General features: G+C 51.5%; 1 protein-coding gene across 2 annotated transcripts; it reads left to right on the top strand.

The window, feature by feature from the left end:
* Positions 1 to 2,841: 2,841 nt before the first annotated feature.
* On the top strand, positions 2,842 to 10,918 carry CXCL14 (C-X-C motif chemokine ligand 14). Of its 2 annotated transcripts, XM_026507605.3 has the most exons (4): positions 2,842 to 3,140; positions 3,303 to 3,408; positions 7,095 to 7,208; positions 9,745 to 10,918. In XM_026507605.3, the coding sequence occupies exons 1-4, from the start codon at positions 3,077 to 3,079 to the stop codon at positions 9,758 to 9,760; spliced, it is 300 nt and encodes a 99-aa protein (XP_026363390.2). In that variant the 5' UTR covers positions 2,842 to 3,076; the 3' UTR covers positions 9,761 to 10,918. The 2 variants fall into 2 exon arrangements, with proteins under 2 accessions (XP_026363390.2, XP_057163173.1); XM_057307190.1 differs by having other exon boundaries at positions 2,854 to 3,140; positions 7,095 to 10,918.
* Positions 10,919 to 17,961: the final 7,043 nt, after the last annotated feature.

Genomic DNA, 17,961 nt, shown 5'->3' with positions numbered 1-17,961 from the left:
TGCAAACCAAAGATGAGCATACGTAAGGAGTATGTACATAAGGAGTACAACTAGGAACAAAACACTGCATTGTCTGACCTCTGGTCTCACCCTGGAAGTTGGGAAACTGGCCCGTATTTTTAGGGCCAACCACTTTTTCCTATAAAAGTCCAGTGCCGTGATCCCTGATGCTGTTAGTGCCTACTAAACTAATCAGCATTGTTAATAAAAAAAAAAAAACACCTATTTCACATGTTCTGAGTAGAATAAAATGCATCATATTTTTTAAAGGGCAATTTGTATTAAAAGCCTTAAAATGGACATGACCCATTGCCCAGTGATTCTGAGACATGATCAATCTTTAAAGGGCCCCACGACTGAGCTATAAGAATATCTGTCACGCAGCACTGCTTCTGAGATAATGTGGTGGAAAACAATCCACATGTCTAGCGGAGAATAATCACTTAAAGTAATTACGACACATCTGTACAGTGGAATATACTGCATCCAAAATACTGACCACGAAACACAGTACTTACTGAGCACTGACTCTGTGACAGGGACCGCATTAAAAGCTTTACGGGCACCATCTCATTTATTCTCCCTAAGCTGTAGGTACCATTATCATCACCACCTCACAGATTAGAAAATCAATATTGAAAAGAGTTTAATCATCTGCCCCAGGTCACACAGCTAGTAGTAGGATTCACACCCAGGCAGTCTGACATGGAGACACCAAGTTGTCAGGCACGGTGCTCTATGACCTCACATGACGCTATTAAAAGAGAGACTGGAGAAGCAAAACCAGTCACATGGGAGAATGTTGATGGTATAGTGACAGGTAAAACAAGTGGGTTATTAAACAGGACACACCCACTGATCACATTTGTGCAAGTGAATGCAAGCAAAGACAAAAGGGTTTGAAAAGACAACACTGTTGGCATCTTGGTGTAGACCTCTGAGTGGGTGGAAGTGTGTTTTTTTATGTTTTCTTCTGCTTGTGTTTTCTGATTTTTCTGTAACAAATGTTTTGGTTTTGTACTAAGAAAAAAATTTCAGAAGATTAAAAATTTTAAAAATTAATGTTAATGCCAAAAAATCACTCCCTTGCACTCTTCTTCTGCATAAACCCAATGTCCAGCTGTTGGCCTTGCTTTAAGTATAGCTACAACCGCATGCATAGGACTCAGGAAATGGCCTGAAGCCAGCTCATGAGCTCTGCAGGCTCTTCATGGCCAAGCATCCTCTCAAGGCAGCCAAGGTCTCAAACTGGGAAGAGACAGTACACATTTTCCTATTCTGCCCCCAGCATCCTGCCTTCCCCATCCCCCTAGGACCCTCTCTGGGTATTTGCACCCCTAGAGGGTTTCTGAGCTGACAGCACAGAGCTGTGTGAGCTGGAAGAACCTGGCAGCTTCTGCCCTGGCTTCAGCTCTGGCCTGGGAGCCAAGCCCAGGGACACTTGGAGCCTGAGATGCTCCATCCCCTGTCACTGGGTCTAAGAAGGAAGCACTTCACGAAGTGCCTGAGGGAGACAGGACAGCACAGAGACTGGAACCCCAGTTCTGCAGTCACATAGACCAGGGCCCCTCCTGGCCCAGCCACCTGCTTCCTGGCCACATGATCTTAAGCAAGTTATTTCTTCTGAGCCTGTTTCCATGCTCGTCAAATAAAGAATTAAAATACCGGGGTGCCTGGGTGGCACAGCGGTTGGGCGTCTGCCTTCGGCTCAGGGCGTGATCCCGGCGTTGTGGGATCGAGCCCCACATCAGGCTCCTCCGCTATGAGCCTCCTTCTTCCTCTCCCACTCCCCCTGCTTGTGTTCTCTCTCTCACTGGCTGTCTCTATCTCTGTCGAATAAATAAATAGAATCTTAAAAAAAAAAAAAGAATTAAAATACCAACTTAGAAAAGGTCTTATAAGAATCAAAAGAATACATCTTAAAATACATCCTATAATGATACCAGTGAGTAACCTTTCCTGGGCACCAACTATGGGTCAGACACTCTGTTGAACACTTTCTATGTCTGATCTCACACAGCTCTCACAGCCACCCTACGACAGGCACAGGAGACAAAACAAAGGCTTAGAGTAGTTAAGTCACTTGCACTCATTAAGTACTGGAGCGGGAATTTCTGTTGCCATGCCTTGGCCCACGCCACTCCACCGCAGAGCTTGGCATATGTGGGGAACACCGACTTTGTCCACTGCCGTGTCTCCCTGCTGCGCAGAGGCTTTGGAGAATTGTATGACCATGAGGAACCCCTGGCTGCTTCTCCCCACTCTGCAGGCAGCTCCCACTGCCACACACCACTTTAGCAAGCCTTCCTCTCAGAGGGACCAAATCTCCCTCACACACACCGTTGGAGGCAGCCCCCTGGCCACAGGCAATAGCTTTGCTGCTGTACACCCTATGGCAACCTCCCGCCAGACCTGGCCTTGTGCTCTGGCCACCAAGGCTGCTGGCCCAACAAGGACAACTCACGCCCTAGGAGTCAGGCCTGCTGGCACCCACACCTGGCACCTGCTCCAAAACCCTTTCAGTTCTCAGAAGGTCTGGGCCTCGGGCCTGGGTCCCTCAGCGGAGGTCGGGCTGGCCAGAGGGAACCACGCGAAGCAGAAAAGCAGTACTCTTAAGCAGCCTCTCAAGTGTCCGGTACAGCCCAGGGACCGGCGGTGTGCGCCGGCTGGCGTCCCGGTGTGCAAGTGTGCGTAGAAGTGAGAGGGCAGCGGGTGTGAGTGTGCCTGTGCGCGCGTGGCTCTGAGTGAGCGCCGCTGTGATCACGGGCCCGGGGCGGGGAAGGTCTCCTCCCCCCACCTCGTTGAGAAATCTCAGTGAGTCACCGAGTGGTTCTGCATATTAATGAGCTCGCTGCGGCTAGGGCAGGAGCGGATTTAAAAGAGGCCCCGGCGGGAGGAGGGAGGCTGCGGAGAGAGTGCGGAGCCGAGCGCAGAAGCGTAGCGCGACAGCCGAGGCACCCACCGACGGGCGCAGCGGGAGCGAGCGGAGCCGGGAGGCGCGCTCCGGGCAGAGAGAGCCGAGCCGGCCGGGCGCCCTCCCCATTCCCTGCTCCCGCGCCGCGCCCCTCCGGCCAGCATGAGACTCCTATCGGCCGCGCTGCTCCTGCTGCTCCTGGCGCTGTGTGCCGCACGCGTGGACGGTGAGTGCCGGAGAGGTCCCTCGTCGCCGTCCCGTCCTGGGACACCCAGGCGCCAACTGCTGGGCTTCCTGGGACCCTGGAGGTTCTGGGTGGGCACCGAGGGAGGTCGGGGGCAGGAGACCCCGCACGCAGCTGAAGGGCACCCCGCGCTCTCTCTTGCAGGGTCCAAATGCAAGTGCTCGCGAAAGGGGCCCAAGATTCGCTACAGCGACGTGAAGAAGCTGGAAATGAAGCCAAAGTACCCGCACTGCGAGGAGAAGATGGTTATGTGAGTTCTGGCTTCTCACCGGGAGCGCGTGCGCGCGGCTCTTAACCCGGTGCTGGGGCACAGCATGGGGCTGGATTGGGCGGGCTAACAAACATTCCTCTGTGCCTCTGGCAAGGCCGTGGACCAGCCTTTGTAATTGCCCAGTGAGTCCTTGGGACGCTGGCGCGACAGTGTGAAGAGTTTGGAAAGAGGGTCACTGTCCCGCGCTCTGGGAGTTCACCCTTGCTAAGATTCAAATGCGCTGCCTAGGTGCTTGCACTGCCCATCTTTCTGGGGTGATCAAGGGTTAAATGGCTCCCCTTGTGCCAACTTTAGAAAATCCGGATTGAAAGCACTCAAAACACACCCAGAACTGTTGAACTTGCACCCAAACTGGGAGGCGTGCTGCTTTCCTGTTACCGGAGAGAGAATAAAAACAAATGTCTCTTAGTCCTCAGACCCTCCTTTCAGAAACTTTTTCCAATCAGGGGACCACATACGGCCAGTTTTTGGCTTCTACCAATATCATTTTGAATCTGATCCTTGATCTTCCACACCTGCTATACTCTTGTGGGTCCCTGAGCCTGAGCAGTGCTATGCGAAGTGTTCTTCTGGGGTTAACGTGCCATGCGGCTGGAGCCCTGCTTGGTGGGGATGCGAGGAATATTTTAAAAACTGGGGCAGAGTGAGAGAACACTGAGTTTCCTTGCTCCTCTGCCTTCCCAATTAACCACTTGAGTCCAGCACCACTGTTTCCCCATCAATACGCACTTGGCCAGGAAGGAAGCCCTTGGCAAAGCAGCTACCAAATATCTGCCATGGACCATTGGCCCCTCTTCCCCTCCCCCAGCAACAGGACACACTTTATTCTCAGTCTGGGCAAGTGCCTTCTGTCTGCTGGACCTGCTGGCCCAAAGGCCTCCACACAGTGTATGCAAAGGCAGCCCCACCCCCCACTGCCACCTGGGGGCTGCACAGTCAGGCTCAAGTTAGGGGAATTTGCAAAGCCATCAGGCTTGAGCTGAACCCCACTGCCTTCCCACCCGGGCACCTAAATTAACCTCCTGTCCCTGCGCCTTGCCTTGCAAACCCAAGTCCAGAAAAACTGCTAGAAAATCCTCTTTGGTGAGGGCCAGGGTTCCCACAAGCTGTGGAAGGAGCTACAAGCCCCCCATGGTTCCCAGCTTGGGGGCCGCAGATGACAGGGACACTGAAAATTAAGTCCGCACTCCTCTAAGTGCTGAAAACCACCCCATACCCCAAGGCAAGGTGCCAAGAGCTTGCAGGGAAGGAGAAGCAGCGTATGGGGTGCAGAGCCATCTCAAAAGGACAGAACCCTCAATAAACAGGCTTACTCTTTTTCCTGGCAAAACTTTTCAGAATAGAGAGGAAACTGACAGCAGCGGGCAGGTACGAGAAGGCTTTATGCAGCCCTGTGAAAACTTGGGGCCTCCGGAGGTCCGAACACAGTCAGCGTCCCCTAAACCTTCACCCACACCCACATCCCCCATCCCCGAAGGGCTAAATGTCCTCTCCCGTCTCAAGCTCCAAGAATCTTTAGATCAGATGAGGGGCCAGCACTTTTTGCCAAAGCAGGTTTTCAGTCACAAAAGCTGAACAAAAGGAAGTTTTCCAGCTCACCCTGAGTCACCCAGAAATCTCTGATGAGGCTGGGGGTGGGGTGGGGAGGGCAGTCAGCTTTGCAAGTGGGAGTTCTTGCACCAGGAGACTCCAGATTTTAAAAGGGCAATTTGTGTCATCTGTCCGCTGAACTCTTGCCAAAACCCTCAGCACCTAGAACCACTGAGGAGAGGCGACGAAGGACCCAGAATTCCTGAGTAACTGCTGGAAACAGAAATCCTCATTTCTTCACCCCCACAACCAATTTTCATAGTCCCAGTATTGTGACAAGCATTTGAGGACTGTGGTGGAGGGTCAAGTGTCCTGCCCTGCTGCCCCTCCCCTCAGGACTGGGGATCCTCAGCCTGTACAGTGACCTAAGTGAGGCAGGGATTTTCATCAGGCTTCGCCACATTCTTTCATTCCGAAGCAGTATTGTAGGCAGAGACAGTGGGCTAAATTCCCGCAGAGTGACCATGGTCCCACAGGGAGAAGACCGAGCACACTCCACCCTGAAGCCTGGCCCCATGCTTGAGACCTAGAAGGAGGGACAGGACCAAGGGAGCAAGTGACTGGTCTCAGGGAGGGCCAGGCAAGGCAGAGCTCAGTCCACAGACATTAGCAGAAGACCCACTCCTGCTCAAGGAAGCTGAGGCTGTGGTGGGGGCCTTGGAAACTAAGAGCACAGAGAAGGGAAGTGAACAAGTTGCCCAGAAATATTCTGCCCCCACACTGATGGCAAGATTTTATTCTTTTCTCCCTGTCAACTGGGATATTTGGTTCATGGTGGCCCTGTTCCCACCTAGAACTTGGCCCTTGTGCCCTGACACTTTACCTTTGGGAACCTGCGGGGCCCTAGCTGACCTCTCTCCTTCCCTTCCTGCTCTTCCCATTCCAGCTTCCAACTGCCCCTCTTTGGCCCTGCAGCTCATTCCCCAGCACCCAGTCCATGACCATCCCTTGCTCGTGCTATGACCTCTCAGGGAATGGCCCCTCTCATCTTCCATTTTTTCAGGTCCCCTACGTGGTTCCTCATTCTGGAACACCATCCTTACTCCCCCACCCAGAAGCTTCCTCCTAAATCCTGTCGCCCTAGCGCAGCCCTGGCTGAGAGGGGCTTAGAGGTTCAAGCAGCAGTCCTGGCTCCCCGTCCAGGCTGGAGCTCACACACTAAGGCTTCTCCTTCTCCCCAGCCATCCCATCTTCCATGACAAATACTAATGACAGTAACTCTTCCCTGTGCATCTACCAGGTGCTAGGCATTCTCCATAGATTATATCATCTCATCACCCAATAACCCTAAGAGCTATGTCCTATTATCAGACCCATTTTACAGATGGGCAAACTTATTCAGAGAGTTTACCCAAGGTCCACAGACAGACCTGGGATTCATACTCTGTATGATGGCACCTGCTTCTCTGCCACATGGCTAGGGCCTCCACTGGGTTGGAACACTGGCTGACAGAGGCCTGAAGGGAGGTCTTATTTTCCTGCTGGAGGCTGAGACACCAGGGACTTCATAGTCAGGAATCAAAATGGGCTTCAAGGCCAGTAAGACTTAACTTCAAGATCTGCAATGCCTGGCCCTGAGGCAATCTTCAGAGGATCAAGTGGAACTGGGGTTTGAAGGGTCAGACAGAGATCACCACATGTACACAGCATGTCTAAGTCCCACCTTGAGCTCATCATATCTAAGGAAAGAGGTCTTAGCATGTGCACCTGGCTGGCATTAGCTCTCTCCACCTCTCCATCCCCAGGTTCAGAGCAGCTGGAAGAGTTCCCTGAGCTTTGTTCTCCAAGGGAGGCATAAGCCCTGTAAACAACAGCCTCATGGGGGTAGGCACGGGGTCGGGGTACTATCCCAGACTCTAAGGGCTCCAGGGGAAAAGTGAGAGCCTAAGGGGACACCCAGGAACTTTCAAAGAGCCAGCCAGGCAGTGGGCACATGGGCACGCTCCCATGAAAGGAGGGAGGAGGCCACAGTCTCTCAGTGTCCTGACGGGGATGGACCAGAGCCCCCCACAGGCCACACTGAGGGGCTGCCATTCAGGCCGCTCAATCCTCCACTGCATGCTGCTCCATTTCAGCATCACCACCAAGAGCGTGTCCAGGTACCGGGGTCAGGAGCACTGCCTGCACCCCAAGCTGCAGAGCACCAAGCGGTTCATCAAGTGGTACAATGCCTGGAACGAGAAGCGCAGGTATGGCCCACCTCCTCGCACCTTCCTCCCCACCTTCCCCCCACTCCAGATCCTAGACGCCAGCCAGCTCATCGAGCCCCATTTATTGGGTGAACACCTGCCACAGTAGCCACAGCAAGCAGATACCCAGCCCTGCTTACAGAACCCCACGGGGTAAGGAATTCACCACTTCGCAAAGCAGGTGACTGCTCTCTTGGACAATTGTAAGCATCAAAAATGTATCCTTTTGTGAACTAAAGTTTGCACCATGCTAATGTTTTAAGTTGTAGTCTTAATTCCTCTTCTTTTCAAAGTAACTTAAGGTCTCCGATCTTCTGTTTCCCTCTGTCAAATGAATGAGCAAGCACCTGGCGTGGCTCTCTGTGATTCTTGTGTGGTAAAACATGACCACTGAAGTAACTGGGTTTATTAACTGTAACACTGGGTACAACACCACAATTTGATGAGGACAATTCCTTGCCAGCAACACTCCCTCCCCTCAAGGTGCCGCATGCCCCCTACTTGCCCAGAAAGCTAATGGACTCCCTCCCATGCAGGTGCAGGGGGGGACCTTTAAAATGACCTTGACCCTTTAAAATCAGAGCCACTCTTAATCTCAGAGGCCAGTAGTAGCCAGATGATCAGAGCCATGAACCAGACCCCTGTCCTCTCTGGGCTCTGTTTCTCCATCATCAGAAAATGATTTTCCATCTCTAATCTCCTGGGGTCCCATGTCTGGAAAGTTCCTGGTTTCCTCATACCACATACAAGAGAGCCTGTCCCAGAGCATACCCACTCCTCACACACTCAGGGCCTGTCTACACCTGTACCTACACAGCATGTTCAGAGAAGGGCTTGCATACACACACACAGAGGGGACTCCCTCAAGAGCTGGTGCCAGCACCTCATCCTGCAGAGGGGAAACTGAGGCTAAGTGGAGATGGGGAGTAACTTCCCTGGGAGCACATGGCAGGGAGCCAGGCCTCCCAGGGTCACCCTGCGTACAGCGGGTGCCTGAGCCACCCCTCCCCTTGTCCCACCCAGCCCTTCCACCCTCAGCTCAGCCCATGACCAGCTCTCCCATGGCAGACACTTGGGCCCAACCCCAGTTCCTGAGCCTTCTGTGCTGCCTCCAAAACTGCCTCATCTGCAGCAGCTTGAAATAGAAACTGATGAGAGTGAGAGATTATTTTCCATAAATCTAATGGGAATGAAGCCCTCCTTCTGGTCAGGGCAGGTGGCTCACGTGGCAAAAGCAGGACCTGCCCTGTCCACTGCCACTCTCCAGGCCCTGCGTCATCAAAGTGGAACGAGGCTAACCTCAGGGTCAGTCCAGGGAGGGGTTGAGAACATCTCCACCAGACTGCTAGCAAACATTCAGGTGGTTTGCACACTTTGTCCCTCAGCCCTCCACCTGGGCGCCAGCTCTGACGAAGAGGAAGCAGGCATGGGACAATGTCACTCTGTTTTTATTTCTGCAAATTCCAATGATGAGAGCATCTCTGTTACCAGGCCTCACGTCACTTCATTACAAAATGAGCTCGTCCTCTTTCTGGGGAAAGCCCAGGGCATCCTGGGAGAGGAAGGGGGCAATCCCTTGCCCTCCCCCTGTAAAAGGTTGAAAATGTCTCCATGAATGTACAATGGAGAGATAGGAACTTATCTCGAAGTCCTCTTTGGAGAGACAGCGAGAGAAAGCTAAACGTAGTGTAGAGGAAGGAGAAGCGAGCCGGGCAGTGCAGGCCTGCGGAGCCAGACTAGCAGCTCCGCATCTCAGAGCCCAAGCTGCCTGCTGCCATGGGAAGCAGCAGCATCAGGCAGAGCACAATTTGGTGGTCTTACTCAAAAATCAGCAATGAGGCAGAGGAATCGGCGGGCTGTCTGAGTATGAAGCATGGCCCTGGAACAGCCATGGGGCAGAAGAGAAGGGACTTAAGTACCTAAAGAGAGACAGTCTGAGGGGTGAGGAGGAAAGGTCAGCTTGGGAATGCACAGGCCCCACAACCACTAGAGGAAGTGACCTTGAGCCACAGGCCTCCCCGACAGCCCCGGCCCCAGCCCGACCACCACCCTTCAGTCTTCAGGCAGCAGCTTCTAGAACGAGCATTTTTCTGGAAGACACACATTCTCTGGGCAAAGTACAAAGAAAGATGCCATCCTAAGTTGAAGGACGGGACGCCTGTCCTCCCCTGTCGCATCCCTGCTCACGCTGGAGACAGACCTCATTCCCACCACTGACATTCAGCGTTCATTGGGCAAATCTGAAGTCCCCTGTGCCTCAGTTTCCTCACATAGAGAGAGGGTTTGCTCCACGGGGCTTTGAGGATTGCAGAGGTGGAGGCTGTTGAGAACGCACAAAACCAGATTAGGGTAAGGTTTTGTGGTCCAAGTGATGACTTCCTCTGAGGTGTTCCCCACCCCCACCCCCACTTCTCCCAAGTTCCAGCATTCCTGGGAGGGGCACTCATAAAGACAAGGATGAAGCAGCTTAGCCACTGGCCTGTGGAACACCTATGTCACATCCTGAGCCACTTACATGGGTGTTTTCTTTTCCTAGGGTCTACGAAGAGTAGGGCGAAAAATCCCGCATGGGAAAACTTCACACCAGCTGGGAGACAAGCAAAGGACTCTGCAGATTAAAAACAAAACAACAACAACAAAAAAACCTTTCCTCTCTCACAGGCATAAGACACAAATTATATATTGTTACAAAGCACTTTTTACCAAGGGTCAATTTTTACATTTTATAGCTGTGTGCGGAAGGCTTCCAGATGTGAGACCCTTCTCTCTTGTGCTCCAGACTTTATCACACACTGCTTTTTATCGAAAAGGGGGAAACTCATGCCTTTCCTTTGTAAAAAAAAGAAAATGATTTTTTGTATTTGTCCAGACATCACTACATCTGAGCTTTATAAGCGCCTGGGAGAAACACAGAGCTTGGTTGAAACACTTCATAGCAGCATTGCTCCGTTGCTAATGCTGGAAGCTTCCGCTCAGAGGTCTTGGCGCCTCCACACAGCTGCCACGGGCTCTCCTGGGCTCATGGTTGGTCACAGCCTCAGGGGGACTCCATGGTGGCCCCTGTCACTGGGCAAGCAGAAACCAATCTCTCTGTATTTGTTCTTTGTGGAACCTTAGTTTGGCTGCCAGAGAAATGTGCTTCATTCTCCCCCTGGTTTATTTTTACATACTCTAGGAAACATTTCCAAGATTCTGGGATGGCAAAGCATAGGGTCCTTAAGGAATGGGTTGGGTCTTCTCTCCTTGTGAAAGGTTCGCTGCTTCAGTATTGAATGCTCTGGAAGCACGTGAAGTTCCCAACACTGTTAGCAAAACCTGACGAGAAAACTTAAAAATATACCCAGACTTGCACAAGGCCCAGCTACAGACACACATTCTATCCATGATGGAGAACCTTCAAAGCATGTTTCTTTCCCTCCTTGCAATAGAACAGGCAGGACAGAAGCATTCTGTCTGTGATTCCCCATGTAATTCTTCAATATTAAACAGTGCAGTCCTCTTTTGAAAACTAAGATGACCACGTGCCCTTTCCTTTGTAAATATACTCTTAAGAATGCCCCCTCCACACACTGCCCCTTCAGTATACGCCTCATTGTACTGCTGTGTCCTATGCTATGCACATGTCAGAAACCATTAGCGTTGCATGCAGGTTTCATATTCTTTCTAAGACAAAAAGAAAAGTAATAAAATATATTTGAAATGTACCAAAATCCTAGACTACTGCATTTTTTTCTATTCAGTGAGGCCAGGATGACAATCAAATGTTTACCACATTGTGAATAAACAGGGACAAATGCATTGGGAAGGAAGGAAACCTGGCGTCTCCCAAATACCTCTCAATTTTGTCACCTTTGTGGAGCACAGAAAACTAAAAAACAGAAAGCTAGGTCTTCAAGGGTAGGTTCATCAGAATAACCAGGTCCGTACATACAGAACTAGAGGGTCCCCATTTAGGGAAGATAGTAGACGGAGGATCAGTCAAGATCCGTGTGGCCCAGGGCCCCATGATTCCAATGGGGTTCAGGGAGAGGTGGAAAGTGCCCACCAGAAGGCTGTGGGGCTCCGGAGCCAGGCTCTCTGGGAGCCACAGCCAGAGAAAGGTGGAGGCCCTCTTTCTGTTTCTGCAAGATGGGGGTGATGAGCACACACCTCATGGCACTTCTGGGGACTGCAGGACACCAGGGCATGATGAACACTTGGTAAATGTCAGCATCCTTAATATTCAAAAGACCAGGCCACTCTGGACTTGGCACAAACCACCCACAGCCCTACATTCCCCTGTATCCAAGTCAGCCAGGCCTTAAAATAGGCCTCTCTGTGCCCATCTGTGTCCCCCACACGCCACAGGACTGCCTAAAGGGACAGCCTCCACTGTCTGCACTTTTTGTGCATTACCCTAGAACCAGGAGCCAGCCACCCATGTGCACGTCACTTCTGAGGATGGTTTCCTGACGTGCGCAGCTGCCTCTGCCAACACTTACAGGGACACACAGCAAATACGCTGCCCCGGCATGTCTTCAGCAGAATGCTACAGTAGACGCTTTCCACCGTGGCCTCATCTCCGGGCAATGCCAAGTTATACCACAGGTATTCCTGAGGAAACCGAGGATCAGAGAGGTTAAGAAAATTGCCCAAGGTCACTCATCACACTGCTCCAGTAGCTGGGCCTGACGGTCTTTCTGCTGAGGGGAGCAGGAGAGAGTGGGCCAGGGCCACTGTGAACGCCGGGGCTTGGTTCTGCCTTTTCCTTCATTGCGGAGAAAGAAGGAAGACTGGATAGGGAAGTCCAGACACCAACAGGCAGAACAGAGCAAGAGCGCCCCAGTGGGAGGGCAATACTGGACAGGGGCGAGCAGAGGCCAGGCCTCTCTCCCTGGGAGCCCTGAACCCTGCCCGGCCCCAGATCAGCACACCATGGGGGCTCACGAGGGAGGGCCGCTGTAAGGAAGTCAGCTGAAGGACCCCCCCCCCTCCAGCCTGAGAACATAAAGGCATGACAGCATGGGGCCAGGGGGTACAGGGTTCTCTGTGCTGCTCCCTGAGTTTCAGGCTTCACCTTCCACTCATTCTAAACACACCACACACACATGTCCTCCCCTTGCTCTCTCTATCCCATCTGTGGTTCCAATACCAGCACCTCCTCTCCAGGCCTGCTGGCTCAGGTGTCCCCTCGGTTCTCTGACCTCCCAAGGCACAGAATGGATTCTTAGCAACAGTAGCAATGTTCCTTTACAGTGTCAGGCAGGGAGCTGGGCACTTGCTCTACCTGTACCCAGCCAGCCATGCTGGGCTGCAGGTATCCAGACAAGTTCAGAAGTTTGTTTAGGAGACACAGTCGGTAGGGGGAGAAGCGGACTTCAAAACCTGGCCCATCAGGGAGCAGGAGTGGAGATTTTGTGTAAATGTCTCATCTCCTACAGAGACTGTGTGTCCCTGGAGAACAAAGACTGGGCTATGTTTCCTAGATGACTTAGACCCTGTCCTCCAACAGACAAGTATTAGCCAGACCACTAAGAACAGGCTTTCAGCCCCAACACTTCACTAAACACCAAACGAGGATCTTCAGGTGCCAGAAACCATGCTCTGCTGCAGGGAAGATGCCCTTTTCCCTCTTACAGAGCCGTTGCCCATCCTTCTTCTCCTCGGGGCTTCCCAGCAGCCCAATGAGGTGTCCACCCACCACAATCCAGAAAGGACAGTAACTCTAGTGCCGCAAAGCAAGGCCGGGCTGCCTTTCCAAGTGGCTCTCCCGGGCCTCGCTGCAGAGGCAGGCAGGTGCACGGGGGCACACGGGGCAGCCCAGGCCCCCATGCAGGCTCCACCCTCAGAGCCACCGCTTCCTCGCAGATGCGCATGCTTCAGGATTCAAATGTCACGCCACTGACCCCCTCCCCACCCCACTCTTCCCAAAGGCCTGCCCTGAGCCGGCCGCAGCACTGCACCAGGCTTGACACCAGGATGGTCATGTCCTCAGAGGGCTCTGGCCCAACTTTGCTGCACATCTGCTCTGCCCAGCCAAACCCTCTATCATGGTGCTTTTCCTGGTCAGCTTGGATCTTGGGTCAAGACCCGTGACATAACTGCAAGGCCTGGGGCAAAATAAAGATGCAGGGTCCTCTACTCAAAAACTAAGAATGTCAAGATGGGCAGAGCAGAACATCAAACCTCAGCACAGGGTTCCGTGCAACTCACACGCTGCACGCCCATGGAGCCAGCCCTCTACCTCGGGTAGCGACCCTAACACCCGTCTGGACAGCTAATCTTGGCCTGGAGTTATTACATGATTTTTACTACAATTTAATAGTTTTATTTTAACTTGAACATCTAACAAGATGTGCTCCTAGAAGCCAGGGACGATGTCCTACACTTGTTTGTAAAAACCTCCCAGAACCTATGACACCACTTGTGAGGTACTCAAACGCTGTGAATTAATCTTAGTCTCAAGGAGCGCCCTGAGAACACGCTCTCTGTACCCACTTACTGAGCCACCACTACGTGCAAAGACCTGCACCAAGCACCGTGGGGAACACAGGCTTGGTCACGTGCTGTCCCGTCCTCAAGGGCAGAGTCCACTGTTCATCCACCAAGCCGCTGTCTCATTATGAAGCATTTGCTACATGTAGCACATCGTACTAGTTGCTGGGAATGACCTTTCCAGAAACTCCCAGTCTACAAGGGAGACACAGACTCAGCTGAATTTGCCCGCTGCTCTAAGCACACCACACTAGAGGCCTGCACGGCAGGCTCTAGGGCCGCTCCAAAGGGCCCAGCCTTGGAGGAAGACCTCTGACCAAGACTTCTATCAGCCTGGAGAGGGCTCATGGCAAACTGCAAGTTGTTCTCAGGCAACAATAGGAAGTGCTGATTCCATCCTGGCTCTGACGTGGCTTGTGGCTCCTGTGTCCACTTGTGATGAGACAGGCCAGCAAAGACATGGAGCACCACAGCTGGAAAAGTCAGGAAGGCTTAGGGAATTCAGAGGGGCATCAGGAACACCAGCCACGCCCCAGTTGAATGTCCGGGAAACCAGCCACAGCTCCAAACTCTACCCCCCCATTTCATGCATGTCTCTTCCCCTCCCTTGTCTTTGCTGGCTGTCTGGCCTACCAACGAGCCATGGCTGGGGCCAGCCTCCCCAACCTCATGGGCAAGGAAGCCAACCACAGCTTTCCTGAGCAACCTCCTATACAAGGAAGACATCATCCTGCTTTTAGGAACCTTAGGGTATTTTCCTTCCCTCCTCTTTTTGAAAAGTTGGATAGATATTCTCAGAGGTCATCAAGAAAGCAGTAAAACCCAAATTTCCTTACTTTAAAGTAACCGCTCCCAGCTTCTTCTTCACCGGACCGCTCTGATATGTGCCACCAGAGGGCAGCAAGGAGCTGGTGCCCTGCAGCCCAGGGTTCTCAGTTCCCCAAACAGAGTGAGAACAGTGACAGCGGTAAACCGGTCCAGTCAGTATAGCCTGCAAGCCAGACCCTGTCCTGAGGACCTTACCACCTCATCCCACTGAATCCTGCCAACAACCACAGCAGGGGGTTCTATCATTAGCTCCCCTTTATAGATAAGAAAGGCCCAGTGAGGTGAATCCTCTGCCCTCATTCACGAAGTTACCAGACAGTAGACAGGATTCCAAGGAGCTGTGTGTGACAGGGCTTTTGCTCCCCGAAGTACACACTGTCCCACAGTTCCTGTCGACCCCAGGCCCGCAGGAGACTGCTGTGCCCTGACCAGGAGCTTACCTCCTGTTCACTAAAGAGAGATTAATCATCCAGTCAACACGGGCCACACAGAGAGCCACCCTTAGCCAGGGTTTTCTTGAGTGTGCCTCATTCGTCTTTTGGAGGCAGAAGACTGTACCCCCCACGTGCTCCTCCCTTCTCCAGCACGGACCCCACAAAGCGAGCCCGACCACCGTGCCTTTGCTGCTCGGGCCCGTGGTTGGTAGATGCAAATTCTGCTCGAGACTTTTCCCGTAACACCGAATCACTTCAACAAGCAAGATGACTGTGCCAGCATCCAATTCGACTCAACATTTTAGCTAGAAACAAGGTGAAACCATTTTTGGTTTCAAAAAATTAATTCAAAGCTGGATTTGAAAAGAATCAGTCCCGCTTCATAATGAGAGCTGACATTGTGGGATGAGTAGTAGGCATGTCTAATTGGATGCAAATGAGACTCTCATCTCATAGTCAAAGTTATTCCCCAGAGCAAAAGGGAAGGTGAAGCAACAGGCTCTTTCTTTCAACCCATTGTTTCGTTAAAGGCAGCCCTCCAACGAGAATCATTTCTAAATTACAAAGGCTTTTGTCCCTTCGAAATAATGGTCTGCAAAGACAGATTGGAGTTAAGTACATGCATTAGTACAGTCAAAAAAATATTATAAACCGAGAAAACGATGAGAGAAAGAATAACCTTCAGTTCCTTGATTGCTGCTAAGATACCAACCCTTCTGATTCCCTGCACTTTGAGGGGCGAAAAAGGTTTAATAAAAGCTGTAACCACCACCACAAACAGTATTTACTGAGTGCTTTCTCAACAAAGTCTTTTTGTAGTCCCATTTTACAGATGGGACAGCTTAAGGCTTAGAAAAGCTGAGTAACTTTTCCATGGTTACACAGTGGCCAAGTGGTCTTGGACAGTGTTAAATCTTTGTTTGGACACTTTCAAGTAGGGTGACCATATGTCCTGGTTTGCCTGAGACAAACCTGGTCTATCATTGTTGTCCCAGTGTTTCCTTTTGCTCTTAAAAGATCCTAGTGTGATTGATAAATTGTGATTGCTCCACTTATGGGGCCTGGCAGGAGAGTCCACAGATAGATGGGATTGTGTGGTATCTGAGAAAATGTCAGCCCCCCCCCACCCGCCCAAACAACATACTCCTAAGCAAGCGTGGGCCCTTTGGAAGCAATGGTGCCTCTTTAACCCTGAAGAGCACCCTACAGAATCTTCCTGGGCAATCTCCTGGTTTCTCCTGTTCTACCCTGGCTTGCCTCCTCTGCTAAATAAAAGTTGGAGCTCGCGCCCATGGACTGTTCTCCGGGGAGCAGGCACATGGTACTCCGGAGACCCATCTGTTCAATAAAGACTCAAATCAAAAATCCCTAACCCCCTCTCTGTGTTCACATGAGATTCGCCAGACAATTGGGAGTATCAGATTCTGGTTTCAGGAGAACAAAATCAGCCACGCAGCTGTACTTCCCAGAGGACTGAGGAAAATCGTTCCCGACGATGCGGTTGGCATGCACTGTGAGCGGGGGATTAGCTACTTCAGAGGAGTGGTAATGGGATATGGGCCTCCGACATCCTATTCCGATGCAGGGATCCTGGGGAGGGCTGAAGCATATCAGGAAGATTGGGCAAACCCTGCAGACCCGAAAGTATGCTCCCTCTCCCCACATCGCCCCTCTGACTGCCCAGTGCCAGCTTTAGTCAAGTCTGGAGCGCTTTCCTACCACGAGGCTGCTGACTTGCTTCCTCCTCTGAGCCTGGAAGGAGCTGCAGTGAGAGACAGCGCACAGCCCCAAGACTCAGGGTATGCTGGAGCCTCAGTACGCTGAGCCACCTGGAGCATGGCAGCTCGGGGGGCGGGGGGGGGCACGTGAGTCCTTCAGGCTCACTGACTCAGCTGTCCTCCCCACGTCTAGCCCTTGGGCTGGCATCCTGCTCCTGAGACTTCAGGGTATGTCCAGCTGCTGCCCTGCCTGACCTGCTCTGCCCCAGATCCTTAAGGGGTTCTCTGTAACTCTCCCCTCCCCCATCTATTCAAACAGCCCCTCATGGGATAGATCACAGAAGGCGCCCAGGCCCCAGCTCCATGTTCCAGCTCTAAGTGCCTGCAGAGCTGAGTATGCAGGCTGCGAGCCAGATGGGCCCATTCAAATCCTGGCTCCTCTCCTTAAAAGCTGAGTGGCCATGGGCAAGTGACTTAATTTCTCCCAAGCCCAACTTTATAGTTGAGCACTAAATGTCTCAACACAGAAAGTAAAAATTCAATACACAGTTACTCATTATTATTACCATCCTACCTTTAAAATTTCCAACATAACATGATATTTACCAGGCATAAAAAGGCCAGATGTGGGGGCACATATCTACTAATAAAAGAAGTTAGAACCTCGTGTGAACTTCCATACCTTGGTTCATCACTTATGAAATAGGAATAATAATAATGCTTAATCTCAAAGAATTTTTTGAAAAACACTAAAAGAGACAATTCAAGTAGAATATGTAAAACTTTGTGTGGCACATAATAGGCACACAGTAAATTGGCAGCTAATAATAACAACAATAAATTCACGTTAGTCACAAGAATGTATTTAACGATTCAGCAAAGACTCTTACATCTGGGGGAAAAATTCACCTTAAAATCTATTCTCACCTTGCACCCAGCAGCTAAACTTCTTTAAAGTTATGGATTTTTAAACTGCTTTTGGATGCTGGGCACCCCTGCCCCGAAAAGCTGACAAATGCAATGCTTCCTTCTCCCTGAAAAAAAGATCCACCAACTATTTTACAAACAACTTCAGGAGATTCTGGGATTACCCCGAAGTCATCCTTATGATTCCTTAGATTCTATGCGAGTAATTCCTGCCTTAGACCATTCCAGATGGGGCATCTGGAGGCTGCTTGAACGCTTCTACTACCAGGAGCCCCACAACTCACAAAGCAGCTCACGCTGTGGTTGGAAAAGTACTAAAACGTTGTACAATTCTTCCCTGAACCAGGATACCACAAGATACTTTCTGAGGCC

This window comes from Ursus arctos, unplaced genomic scaffold (assembly GCF_023065955.2).
Source record: "Ursus arctos isolate Adak ecotype North America unplaced genomic scaffold, UrsArc2.0 scaffold_5, whole genome shotgun sequence".
Taxonomy (NCBI): domain Eukaryota; kingdom Metazoa; phylum Chordata; class Mammalia; order Carnivora; family Ursidae; genus Ursus; species Ursus arctos.
The sequence above is the reverse complement of the archived record's forward strand: the minus strand, read 5'-3'. Positions and strand labels throughout refer to the sequence as shown.